This window comes from Pseudorca crassidens, chromosome 2 (genome assembly GCF_039906515.1).
Source record: "Pseudorca crassidens isolate mPseCra1 chromosome 2, mPseCra1.hap1, whole genome shotgun sequence".
In the NCBI taxonomy this organism is placed as follows: domain Eukaryota; kingdom Metazoa; phylum Chordata; class Mammalia; order Artiodactyla; family Delphinidae; genus Pseudorca; species Pseudorca crassidens.
In genome coordinates this window covers 32766912-32780372 of record NC_090297.1, presented here as the reverse complement: position 1 = coordinate 32780372, position 13461 = coordinate 32766912, and the positions used below count along the sequence as shown (strand labels likewise).

The 13461-nt window shown below is 50.3% G+C and overlaps 1 protein-coding gene across 11 annotated transcripts in view; it reads left to right on the top strand.

Moving 5' to 3' along the window:
* The window catches only part of RIMS3 (regulating synaptic membrane exocytosis 3), a 39985-nt gene that overhangs the window by 16285 nt on the left and 10239 nt on the right, over positions 1 to 13461 (top strand). For 5 of the 11 annotated variants that reach the window (XM_067725665.1, XM_067725672.1, XM_067725667.1 and 2 more), the window contains 3 exons: positions 4310 to 4476; positions 4843 to 5090; positions 10406 to 10547. In XM_067725665.1, the coding sequence (XP_067581766.1) occupies positions 4874 to 5090; positions 10406 to 10547 (359 nt within the window). In that variant the 5' untranslated portion in view covers positions 4310 to 4476; positions 4843 to 4873. Of the gene's footprint in view, positions 1 to 3072; positions 3176 to 4306; positions 4477 to 4842; positions 5091 to 10405; positions 10548 to 13461 lie in introns of all 11 variants that reach the window. The other 6 variants (XM_067725676.1, XM_067725673.1, XM_067725668.1 and 3 more) reach the window with 5 other exon arrangements.

The following is a 13461-nucleotide window of genomic DNA, read 5'->3' as shown; positions in this document are numbered from 1 at the left end:
TGGTTAGACACACGGTCAAAAGGACCAAGGGGCCCAGGGTGGCCAGGCAGAGCCTGGAGTCCTGCCATTGTCAGGAGTCAGGAGAGGTTTTGGGAGCTTTTCGGGTACTGAGACCCCAGGGTAGAGGTCAAACGTTGAAGGCCAGAAAGAAAACGCTAGGCTCCTTCCTTGGGGAACTTGGAAGGTATCTGCTGGCATGGAGCTTGGCAGGAGTGGGGGGCAGTAGGAAGGGATCCCTGGAGGGGACGTCCAAGCTGTGGCCATAGATGCTGCTATAGCAATAGATGGGAGTCAGCAGGGAGAACTTCAGAGTAAGGTTTCTGTGACCCAGCAAGATCATGGGAGGGTTTCCTTCCATCAGGAGCCATGACCTGGATTGGGAAAGGGACAGTCCTGCTCAGAGGCAGGGAATTGTTGAAGTGACTTTTGTAGAAATTCATTCAGCAATCTTTTAGAACCACCAGGATATGAAGTGCTGTGTTCTGTGTCCTGCCGGCCCCTCACCACTCTGCCACCATATCCACCTGCTGCCCCTTTCCCATCCCTGTGGTCTGATGGCTGGGGGCGCTGCTGTGAGTACGACTGCCTTCCTCACAGGGGCCAGGTAGTTGGCTCTGACTGGCTCTCTGTCTTGCCCGTCTTGAGCCAGGCTGGCTGCCAGAGAATCAACCAGAGCCCTAATTCTGAGCCTGCTGCTGCCATGCGTGTCAAAAAGACTCTAGAGAGCACGTCATCTGACCCCTTCAGTTTACACACAGATGAGGAACCCAGGCCCAGAGAAGGTCACACAAAGAATCTAATCTATACAGTATACATTCTAATCCCACCTCCTGATTCTGAACTCTCCCAGACTGCCCTACCCTGGACTTGGGACCGGGGGGCAGGCCCTAAGGCCTGGGTCCAGTGCTTTGGGTCAGTCTCAGCTCCTCCTGTCCCCGTGGGGGTAGCCCCTGCCTGCTGGGCCCTCCTAAACATTCGTCAGCTCTCCAGGCCCCCTGGGTGATCCCCGGGTGGTTAAAGATGAGAATGTGGCTGCGGATGGTGCAGAGTCCTGGACGTCAAACCATCTGCTTGTCGGGTTCCATTCATTATTCATGAGGAAACATGAGCCCCTGGCTTGGCAAGGTCAAGAATTTTGTCCCTTACCCTCTTTCCTTCTCTTCCCCTGGGAGCAGTGTTCTTGAGCTTCCTGTCGGCAACACCAGGGAAGCAGTTGCTTCTCCAGCTGTGGTCTGAGTGGCATCTCTGCTGCCCCTCAGATGCTCACGCCAGCCGTGGGAACCTGGGCCAGAGTGGGTTTTCTCATCACAGATACTTTGCTTACAATTTTCTCAAAGAACCTGGAGACCCGGGGCAAAGCCTGAACAGGAGGGCTGGGCCCCCCTCTTTGGGTGAGTTCTGGGGTGAAGGAGTAGGGGCTGCTGAGCGTGTCTGTCTCTTCGTGGAAACAGGAAACCCGGAAACAGGAGTCCAGGCCTGGCCACTTCTTAGCTGAGTTGGATGGGCAAGGCCTTAACTTCTCTGAGACTGGGTTTTCTCATCTGTGACGTGGAGATAACTACACATGTAACAGAAATACTTTAAGGAGTAAATTAGGCTTTTGCTCTAGCTGGTTCAAAGTATCAGATAAGCCCTCTCCCACCGTCCACCAAAAGACCATGCACATACCCAAAAAAACACACAAACTGGCACTAGAATTGGAAACTAAAGAGATCATCATAGGCCCAAGTCCAGGGGGACTTTCCATTAGCTGCAAGGTTGATGGGGGATGGATGGAGAAATACAATCTGAGACTCTGCGTACATCACAGGGCCAGCGAGAACAGTCTAGACAGCCACAAAGAAGTCAAAACATGGCTTCAACTCATCCCTACTGTCAGCCCTCACTCACCAGGCCGGCGGGAGCCGTGCTGATCAGGAGCCCAGGTGGCCATTCTCGGCTGTCTGGGGACTGTCTTCCTCTTAAGCTGGAGTGGTGCCTTCCCTTCCCACCCCCATCTCCCCTCTCCTTTCTATGTCCTTTTGAAAAGTCGGATTCCTCAGGGTGATGGGGCTCTGAGCCCTGGGATGGGAGCTGCCCTGGGGAAAGCACTGGGGGCTACAGCAGAGCTGGGAAGGGCTGGGGGCGGAGCCTGCCTGCAGCTGTCTCTCCTGTACTCTGTCCGAGCCTAGGACTTTCAGCCAAGTTGTAGAGGGCGACAGCGGGAGATCCCACCTCTGCAGTAAACAGAGCCACGGGCGCCTGCTGCCCTGCTCCCCAGAGTGACTTCCAGCGCCCTCTGTCCTCTTTCCTAGCACTCATCGGAATCGCCATTAAATATTTAATTGCATAACTAGTTATTCACTATCTGTCTCTCCTGGACTGGAGGCTCTGGGAGGGCAGGACGAAGTTGGCCTGGCTCACTACTGTATCAATGGCACTCAGCAGAGGCCTTGGAATCTTAGGGGTTTAAATTTTTTTTAACATTTTTTCCTCAATTTTATACTCAGAGAAAAAATATTTTTCTTTTTTTTTTTTGGCTGCACCATGCAGCTTGCAGGATCTTAGTTCCCCAACCAGGGATCAAACCCGTGCCCCCTGCAGTGGAAGCGCGGAGTCCTGGACCACCAGTAAATTCCCCCCAAAATATCTTTCTAAAGTATATTATTAAGTAAAATGATGACCTTTAGCATGAATATAATACTTAAAACTTGGGATCACTTGTGGTGATCATTTTGTAATGTATAGAACTATCAAATCACTATCTTGTGTACCTGGATCTAACATAGTGTTGTAGGTCAATTATACTTTAGTTTTTAAAAATGAATAGATAAAAATTGTTAAATTGCCTTGATTATTTTAGGACATCCACTTGCCAGTTTCTACAAGAAGGCCAGTTAGAATATTGACTGGGATTGTGCTGAATCTATAGATAAATTTAGGAATAACTGACATTTTATTTTTGGAATAGCTTTTTTAATTGAAGTATACTTGATGTACAATATTATATAGGTGTACAGTATAGTAATTCACAATTTTTTAAGATAATATCCATTTATAGTTACTATAAAATATTGGCTATATTCCCGTTAGGTATTTGTTGAATGCAGCATTAGAGAGAAAATTTGTCTACTTTGGAAAGGAATTTGGCAACATATTCCAAGAATCAGAAAAATGTTTATGCTCTCAGTTTTAGGTAAGATGCTTTTGGATGTAACAGAGAACCCTGAGTCAAACTGGCTTAGGCAATGGAAAACACATTGTCTCACGTAGCAGGAAGGCCAGAGGAGGCAGGCTCCAGGTTGGCCTGAGGTCCTTTCTGTCTCTGTGCTGTGCCACCCTCAGCAGCACTGGCTTCATCCTAGGGTGGGCTCTCTCTCGGGAGAGAGGTCTTAAGGGAGGAAGGGAAAAGACAGACAGACAGAGGGAGAAGCACCCACCTCTCTTGTAAGCCTGGAATCCAATGCCCTTAAGTCAGATTGGGCCAACTTAGTCACATGCCCACCCTTGGACCAGTAAGAGTTACCAAGGTGAATGCCACTCACTGATTGTTTTAAACAAATCAAGATCTGCCTCTAAAACAAGGGATGAGGTGGACAAAACCAGAGCTCCGTCAGGAAGCAGGAAGTGAAAAGCTACCAGTGGCGTTCACACTCGCTAGCCCAGTCACCTCATTTCCAGGAGTTGATCCTAAGGAAATAAGCAGATAAAAATCAGTGGACAGGGCTTCCCTGGTGGCGCAGTGGTTGAGGGTCCGCCTGCCGATGCAGGGGACGCGGGTTCGTGCCCCGGTCCGGGAAGATCCCACATGCCGCCGGAGTGGCTGGGCCCGTGAGCCATGGCCACTGAGCCTGTGCGTCCGGAGCCTGTGCTCCGCAACGGGAGAGACCACAGCAGTGAGAGGCCCGCGTACCGCAAAAAAAAAAAAATCAGTGTACAAAGATCTTTATTGCAGTGTTGTTTAAAAGACAGGAGAGAAAGGGAGAGACAGAGAGAGAGAGAGAGAGGGAGGAGAAAGTTGGACTTGATCTAAGCAGTAGCTGTATTGAAATATTTAAGTCAGTCATAGTGCCTCCACACAATGGAACATACTGGTGGCATTTAAACATTTCTACAAAGCGTTAATAACATTGGAGAGTCTTCTGATATAACATTAAATGAAAAAGAGCAGGATATAAAATTGTATTGGCAGTATGAGTTCAGTTATTTTTTGAAATGTGTGAAAAAGAGACTGGGAGGAAATCGGCTAAGATGCCTGTAGTGGCTGCCTCCCAGTAAGGGTGATTTTCCCTGCTTCTTTACACTTTTCTGTCCCACCCGCTTCAAGCAGGAGGACCCCTTCCACAGTCTGCCCAGGCTGGAGCCAGTTTTGTTCTGCCTGTTCTCATTTTTGGCTGTGAAAACAACAGTCACGCTTACTGAATATTTACTCCGTGCCTGATACCGTTCCAGGCACTTTGACCTGCGCTAATTTAATCCTTACAACAGTCCTACGAGGTAAGTGCTTTCATTTCTCATTTTGCTGAGGTGTTCACTGAAACCCCAAGATGTTCGGTCGTGAGGTCACACAGCTAGTGGGTAGAGGTCTTTGGAATTCAAGAGTGGGTCACATAACTGCACAGCCTCCGCCTTCACCGCCAAACCAGGTCACTTGTCAGGGCAGCCACATGCTAATGAGAATAGTCCCGTTCATCGAGCCAGATTCTGGGCACACCCTTTACATTGACTTGTTCATTTAATCCCCACAACCTCAGAGAGGCTGAGCGCCTTGCCCGAGGTCACACAGCTAGGAAGGGGTGGGGCGGCGGTAGAGGGGCCCAGGGTCTGACGTGGGATCCCTTTGTCTCTCCCGCTGCCCCACAGGGTTGCCTGAGGCCCTGCCGCCCCGTGGATCATGTTTAACGGGGAGCCAGTTCCAGCCTCAGCTGCGGCCTCCAGGAACGTGGTGCGGAGCTCCAGCATCAGCGGCGAAATCTGCGGACCCCAGCAGGCTGGGGACGGGACCGGGACCACCACGGCCAAGAAGCGGCGCAGCAGCCTCGGGGCCAAGATGGTGGCCATCGTGGGCCTGACCCAGTGGAGCAGGGGCACACTCCAGCTCCCCCAGGCTGGTGAGGGGTGTGGGCCCCTCACAGTGACCGGGCGCCCAGGGGCAGTTCTCACGGGTGGGCACTCCTATCCCACAAATCCTTATGTCACACTTACCATGTACCAGGTGCTGTTCTGGGTCTAGTACGTGTCCTACTCACTGACTCCTTCTGTAACTCTATGTGGAAGGTACTGGAGCACAGAGAAGGGAAGTAAGATGCCCCAAACTGTACAGCTAGTAGGTGGTAGAGTCTGGATTCAAACCCCAGCATTGGGCTCCCGAGTTCGTGCTCCTAACCTTGGTACTCTGCTGCCTCTGCACAGACTTACACACTTATCAGCAGTTATTCATTAAGCAGCCATCATGTTCCTGGCACTGTGCTGAGTGACACCACAGCGTCACGGAAACATCCACGAGATTCAGTCTCACCTATAATCTTCGAGTTTCCTAAGTACAAGTAGCTGCAGACATGTTACAAAGCCATGAGAGAGACACACACATACAAAGACACATGCCTTGCATAATCACATGAATAGCATGCTCGATTGCTCAGGAAACCTACCCTTACGCACATGCACACTCAGTGGCCTGTGGTCATACAAACACGTCACATGTGTGTATGCATATACCTCACAAAGCCACATTCACACACTACCTTCACAGCTACCTCCTGATAAATACAGCAGATTTTCTCAGACACCTGGTTATAGCATCCTATTTATGCTCAGCCTGCCGGGTAACCCACCTTGTCACACACAGTCACACCTGGAGCTCACGTCACAGGGGAGCCAGCTCCCCCCACCAAGACCTCCTCACTTTGTGGCATCAGCCCAGACACCAGCTGGTTTTGTTTTAAAACCTCTTCCTGCTTATTCTGCTCAGAGTGACAACTTCCCTAAGAAACCTTCAAATAGGCAGCTGGATGGGGGTGGTGAGGTGTGGGGCACTGGAGGATCCGGGGAGAATGCCCATCAAGACTCCCAGCTGGGGCTGGGGCTGGGGGACTTCTCCAGGCCTTAAAGTAGACTTTTACAAAGCCCTCCACAGGAGCATGTGGGATGGTCTTTTCCAGCAATCAAGCTGCGATATGGTTTCTGGCTCAGAGAAATGCTGGACAGGGAGGGGGCTTGAGATTATGAGTGCCCCAGGATGAGCATGGCCCCTGTGAATATGCTTGACACTAGGGAGTCCGGAAGATGGGGATCTAGGAATCCAGGAGTTGGGCTGGGACAGGACCAATGGGGTGGCGTTAAGGTTGGGGGACTAAGATTAGGAGGGCCCCCAGGAGTCTGGCCTCAGGAAACCAAGCCCTGCTGATCTCTGGCTGAATCGGCTGTTTCAGCTTCAGACCCAAAGGTCTCTTCATGCCCAAATGATTTGGAGGGACGGTCTTCCAGGGCCAGGACAGGTGCCTGAGTCACTGTGAGAATATCAGTGTTCTGCCTGAGACTGTCCACCTACCTGGGCTCCACAGTCAGCAGGCAGGGATTGGAGCAGACACCAGGATGACCTCCAGCCTTGAGGGGAAATGAACGCTGATGGGGCTTCCAGATCACTTGTCTCTGCAGTATGCAAGGGCATGGCTGAATGCCTGGGGAGCCAGGGGAATTGCCCACTGCCCTTCTAACCAAAGGGCTCTCTGAATCATCCAGTTGCCAAATGTCAGAGCAGGAAGGGCCTGGGGATCTGGGGATCTTCTGGTCTGAGTACTCATTTTATTGATGAGGCATCTGAGCCTGGAGACTAGAAGGTACTTTTTTGGAGAAGGACTTCAAATTGGCCTTCAGAGATACACCCTGTCATTTACTAGCTGGGCGACTTGGGCAAGTTACTTCACCTCTCTGAGACCGCTTCCTCATTTGTAGAATCAGGACAATAATACATGCCTTGCTGCGTTGTCCAGGGGATTGAATGAGATAGGATGTGTAAAGGTACCCAGCCTCTTGCCTGGCACGTACTAGACACTTGGTAAATTGTTGGTGTTATTATTACCCATGGTCACACAGTAGGGCCAAAAAAAAAGTGACTAAAAAATAAAAGTGACTTCTCTGGCCTCCACAGCTCTGCCCCTTGCTTGTAGAATACTCCTCTCCTCTTCATAGTTACTTGTCCCCATTTTGTTCTCCCAGGCCTTGAGGTTGCCAGTGTCCCAGCTTAAAGCGCCATCCTGGGTCTGGCCTCAGAGGGAGGTATGGGGCCGATCACTGAGGGCATTGGCCCCGGAAACTCTGTTCTGGAATAAGATCCTAGCAGGGTGACCCTGCTGCCCCCGGCGGGATGGCTCAGTTCCCTGCAGGGCGGGGCTGTGTGCAGTGGGGAGGAACTCCTCTCCAGGACCCAGTCTCCTGGGCTATGAGTCTGCCCTTCCCAGGTCCTCCATACTGCTCATTGGCTTGAGCCTCACCCATCCTATCCGCTTTGTTTCAAAGCCTGTTCTATTGCGCCAGCCTCCCCTCTAGTTCCCCTGCCTTCTGCCTGCCCCTTCCATTTTATTCCTTATGTTGCCCTAGAATGGCCTTCCAAAAACTCACCCTGAAACTTTAGAGGACTAGTCCTGGCTCTAACTCCTCATGGGACCTTGGCAGAGTCACTTTCCCACTGGGCCTCAGTTTCCTCTTCTGTAAAATGGAGCTTCCTTCTAGATTTAACATTCTTTAAGTTGCGGGAGCAGAGAGGAAGGTGGGGTCAGATCTTTGGGCTCCCAGGACACAGGTGGGTTCTGGCCTGGCCTTAGACTGGGTCTACACAGGGCCATCCTGGGCTGTCCTTGCCTTTGCCCAAATGGAACTTCTCTTTTCAGTACCAAGGACAGTGGCTCTCCCCTCCTAGTCTCTGGGCCCTGGACCGGGGTGGGGCGAGGGCTCAGGATCATTGCAGGAGATCCCATGGGGAGTGCTGCTGGAGGCTGTGTTTTCCTCTCCCTTGTTCATGGTGGGACAGATGGGATGGTCCCTGGAGTCTTTTGGTCTCCAAGGACCACAGAATTATTGCAAGCAACTTGGTCCAGTTCTCTAGGGAGAGAGGCTACATGAAGTTACTCCCCAGATCGACAGAGTTCAGAGACTGGACAGGTATGAAACCAGTAGAGGAATTTTCTCTGAGTTTGCAAGACCTTCCTCCTCACCCAGAGACATGGAACTTAATCTCTGCTGAATCACATCTCAAAACAATGTGGAGTTGGTGGAGGGGAGTGAAGAGTAGCATATCAGTGAACTGGGAGTCAGTGGGCCTAGGGTGTAGCCCCAGCTCTATGGGCGCTTGGACTCTAGGTTCCCCATCTGGGAAATGGCACTTCAGGATTCTTTAACTTCCTACCCAGGGGCTCACAGTAGGTTGGGCAGATCAAAGAAGGTAAATTCTCTCCCAAATGGGTCAAAGCTTTCCTAAGCTCTAGAAGACGGGGGATTGGGGTCACGAGGTGGTGAGGCTCTGACTTCAGCTCAGGGTGTATGTTGGGGGGGTTTGCGGAGAAGGATGGTGAAGTGTGGCCCCCACAGGCCCTTCTGTCTTCTAATTGGATTAGAGAGGATGTGGCAGTTAGGAGCAAGGGACAGGGCAAGTCCACCCCACCCACAATTATTGCCCAGCCCTCTGTGTGTGGTGGGTCACACACCATTTGTAGGTTTGCATCTGTGTGTGTGATTGAGCGGATGGGTTCAGCTCCTGGTGTTATTATGGTGTGGAGGTCACATGTGTGTGGCAGGCTGTGTCATGTGTACGTATGACTAAGACTCGGTAAGACCATTTGTGGCTGTGTGACTGTTATAACATGCACACGACCTTGTATGTGAGATCACTGTATAAACATATGTGATTGTTGGCACTCATGTGTGTCTGCTTACGCCTGTGCGAAAGAAATATGCATGAGCTAATAAGACTCTGTGTGTGGGGGGGGCGGTGTGTGTAAGAGAGACAGACACGTTGATGGTCTCACTGATTGCTGGTTAGTAGCTGTTCCAATATCCCAGAAGCTGGGGTGGTTCCAGAGGAGACATTCCTCCTTACAGCACCCCACTCCCAGTCCCCCCATCCCGTCCTCTCAGCCTTTCCTCTCCCGATGGGGCTTCCTGAAAGATAAGTAGGGCAAAACAGGAGGAATAAAGGCCCCCTTCTCCCAGGCTGGGGTCTCAAACATCCCCTCCCGACCCACCGTTGGGTGTTAGTGGGAGAGCGAATTTCCAAGGTAACCAGCTCCCCCTTCCCCGCTGCTTTCAGGGGCTGTGCTGCCTGCCTCACCCTGGCCTCTCCCCATCCCTGTAAGCAACTCCACTCTTAATTTGCCTGGGCCTCTAAGCAGTGACAGCAAAAGGCTCCTTTGGTATAGTCCCTATCTGAGCGTCACTTCCCTCCCCGTCAGGCTCCTCAGGCAGCCAAGCTTCAGGAGGGGAAGTCCCTGAAAACCCACAACCTGTCTTCTGGCCGCCCCCCTGCCAGGCAGAGAGAGTGTCTAAAGGGACCACACTGCAATGCTGAGGAGGTTGCCATGGAAACCCAGGCAGGATGGTGCCGCTGCTAGGAGAGGCAAAGTGCCCTATGTTCCATGCAAGGCTGAAGAGGGGACCTAGGGGTAGAGGGCCCCCCGAGCAGGAGCTACAGAGACACTGGGGGTGAGCTGTTACCACACAGCTTCTGAGGTTCTTCTGCAGACCTCTCCCTCAGAGCCAAAGTCAGTTCAGGTCAGCCTAGGAGTCTCTCTCTCAGTCTTATTTTTCTAGTGGCTTCTCCACCTCTCCACACACATCCCCCTCCACGTTCAGACCCACCTTGAGAATGGGTGTTAGTTTGCCAGTGGTCAGGATTCACATGGGTTTGTTTGTCTTTTATAGGGCCTGTGAGGGTATCACAGAGGTGGGTTGTGATGTCTGGGAGTGACAGGCTTCAGGAGAGTACCTGGAAGAGGAAAAGCAAATCTGGAAATTCCAGAGAAGGCAAACTTTCCAGAAGAAGAAACTTAACCCTTTGGGGCAAGGGCTGAAATTGAGTGGCAAGGTGTGGGTCAGGGGAGCCTGGCAGGAAGGAGACCGAGGGTGGAGGGCTGCAGGGCTGAGCGCTGCCTGCTGACTCCCCACCCGTAGCCCCACCATCTCCACTCTGCCTCCAGCCATCCTTCTAGTCTGCTTTGTCTGCGTCACTGCCCTGAGCAGGGCCAGGGGTCAGGCTGCAGACCGGCTCTAGAGGTCATCGCAGCAGTGGCCCTGCCTCCAGTCAGGGCCCTGCCTCCAGTCAGGGCCCTGCCTATCCTGCCCCCTCCCAAGAGGATGACTTTAGCAGTGATCTCGGAGAAGCCTCCTCAGTGATCTGACCTGTTCCTTCTCTGTGCTTCTGGGGGTGTCACAGAAGGGGCCACCAAGAAACTGCGCAGCAACATCCGGCGGAGCACGGAGACGGGTGTTGCCGTGGAGATGCGGAGTCGGGTCCCTCGCCAGGGCAGCCGGGAGTCCACGGACGGGAGCACCAACAGCAATAGCTCCGATGGCACGTGCGTTCAGCCCACCCCCACCGTGTACCCACCCTCCACCGGGGTCTTCTGGTCACAGGCACAGGGCTGGAAAATCTGCTTGGGTTTCCAGCCCAGTTATCTGAGTTCCTCTGTATCCCCGCCTCCCTCTGTCCCCCTCCCCTGGACACCCGCTGTCTGGACCCCAGTCTTCCTATTGCTCTGGGCCTCTGTCTCCCATCAGAATACCCCAGTGGCCCAGGAGCAGTTCATCCCATCGGTATGTTTCATGCCTCCCACCTCCCAAGACCTCCATACCATCCTGCTCCAGAGGAAAGGGTTGGAAAAGAAAATGGGATCCTAAAATCTTTTAAATCTGAAACAGTTGTTACAGCTCAGCTGAATGGAGTTCTCACAGGTGGACTTGCTTGGAGCTTAGGGCAGGAGTTTGGACTAGATCACTTTTTCAAACTGGATGATGACTTACAGGCAGGAAGTAAAATCTGTTGAGTGGGTCAAAACCAGCATTAGAAAAGGAAATAGGAAATTCAAATGTATCCCATGGAGGAAGGAAAAATTACCTTGTGAACTTTTCAACAGATAGATAGATAGATAGATGCACGTAGGTCTATGACGTTAAGTGTATTTCTTACATATGCATATGTGTTGCAGCCGAAAACTGGAAAGTCTCTGGGTTAGATATCCCCTTGGATCTCTTCTAAATCTATGAAATGATGGTTATATGATTAAGATTTTCTGAATCAGCTTCATCAAGGCCCAGTGATCTCAGGATTCTGTGGCTCTATTATTTAAATTCTATGATCATGTGTCTTGCTACTGAGCCTGCTCCTATGAATGTGAGTAGCTGCTAGGATTTACCGTATGCAGAATGGCACTTCAGATCAGTGCCTCTTACCCTGGGGTCTACCAGCCACTATCAGGCCAAAACCAGTGTCTCATTTAATACAACAACCCTGAGGGATGTTGGTACTACCATTATTTCCATTTTACAAGTGGAGAAACTGAGGCACAGGAAGAGGGTATGGTACCTTTCCAAGGTCACAGCTATTAAGTGGTGGTGGAGTTAGGATTTGAATTAAGGACATTTGACCCTAAAACCTTTTTTCACAATCTCCACGCTCTCTATACTAAGCTCCTGAAATTCTGTGACCTCAAGAGTCTACGTTTCTTTTTGTTATAGTTGTTATCCTTTCTCTCTCTCTTTTTTTAATTGAAGTATAGCTGATTTACAATATTATGTTAGTTTCAGGTGTACAGGAAAGTGATTCGGTTATACGTATATATGTGTGTATATATATATTCTTTTGATTCTTTTCTATTAGAGTTTATTACAGGATATTGAATGTAGTTCCCTGTGCTATACAGTAGGTCCTTGTTGTTTATTTTTTAATATAGTAATATGTATCTATTAATCCCATATTCCCAATTTATCCCTCCTTTCCTCTCCTTTGGTAACCATAAGTTTGTTTTCTGTGTCTGTGAGTCTGTTTCTGTTTTGTAAATAAGTTTATTTGTACTATTTTTTAGATTCCACATATAAGTAATATGATATCATATTTGTCTTTCTCTGTCTGACTTACTTCACTTAGTATGATAATCTCCAGGTCCATCCATGTTGTGCTGCAAATGGCATTATTTCATTCTTTTTTATGGCTGAGTAATATTCCGTCATATTCGTTCATATATATATATATATATATAATGTCACATCTATATATATATGATATATATATATGTATCACATCTTCTTTATTGATTCATCTGTTGATAGACACTTAGTTTGCTTCCATATCTTGGCTATTCATTTAACCTTTTCAGATCCCATTATCCTAAAAATGTGATATTAGGCTATTGCAGACTGTGGCCAATAAAAATGGATGGGCCTTGAAGCCCCTTCCTGGGGTGTGAAGGTTGAGGCTGGTAGAGGAGAGACACATGTCCTTTCCAATAAGTTTATGTAGCCTGTCTCCCCTTCCTGCCTGTCTCTGGCCAAGAGGGACTCAGGCCAAATGGTCCAACAGGGGATTCGTTCTGGGACAACATTTTCTCTCTCTAGGCAGGAGCCTGGGCTATTCTAGGAGATCTTAGAACTTTCTTTGGTCCATTGTAGCCTCTGGGCAGTTCTGGGCCAGCCCTCCCTCACCTGTCCTTTCTCTGCTGGCCTCCCCAGAACATAGGCTTGAGGACATGCAAAAGTAGCACATTTCCCGTGATGATCACACCAACAGCCACAGTAACTACCGCTGATTGTTTCCTGTTTGTCTGGAGCTGCTCCTGCGCCATCTGCCCGAATCCTCACCATCACCCTGTATGAGTTGGGTTTTATCTCTGTTTTTGTTTTTTTTTTTTTTGGCGGTACGCGGGCCTCTCACTGTTGTGGCCTCTCCTGTTGCGGAGCACAGGCTCCGGACGCGCAGGCTCAGCGGCCATGGCTCACGGGCCCAGCCGCTCCGCGGCATGTGGGATCTTCCCGGACCGGGGCACGAACCCGTGTCCCCTGCATCGGCAGGCGGACTCTCAAACACTGCACCACCAGGGAAGCCCCCTCATCTCTGTTTTGTAGGCAAGGCAAGCCTCTTACCATTTGGAGCCTCTGTAATCTCATCTGTAAAACTGGATAATAGCTCCTGCCACCACAGTGGTGGTAAGGGTTAAATGATACAGTGGAGCATTTAGTGTGCTGTTGGCATCTGGCCAAATTTCAATCACTGTCAGTTTTTCCTGTTACTATTTCCAGGCTCCCCACAGCCATGGGCCACCCACCATTGCTTGTCATTAATCTCAAACCTGTAATTGTGTTATTTTGGTCTCAGTTGCTGTTTGGGATACCACCTCACATGTTGACTTGGATTTCAAACTTATAGTCAACTAAAACTCAGCTCTTAGAACTTGTTCCAGGCATTGAAATTTCTGGCCTTTGTCTCTGGTTCTTGGC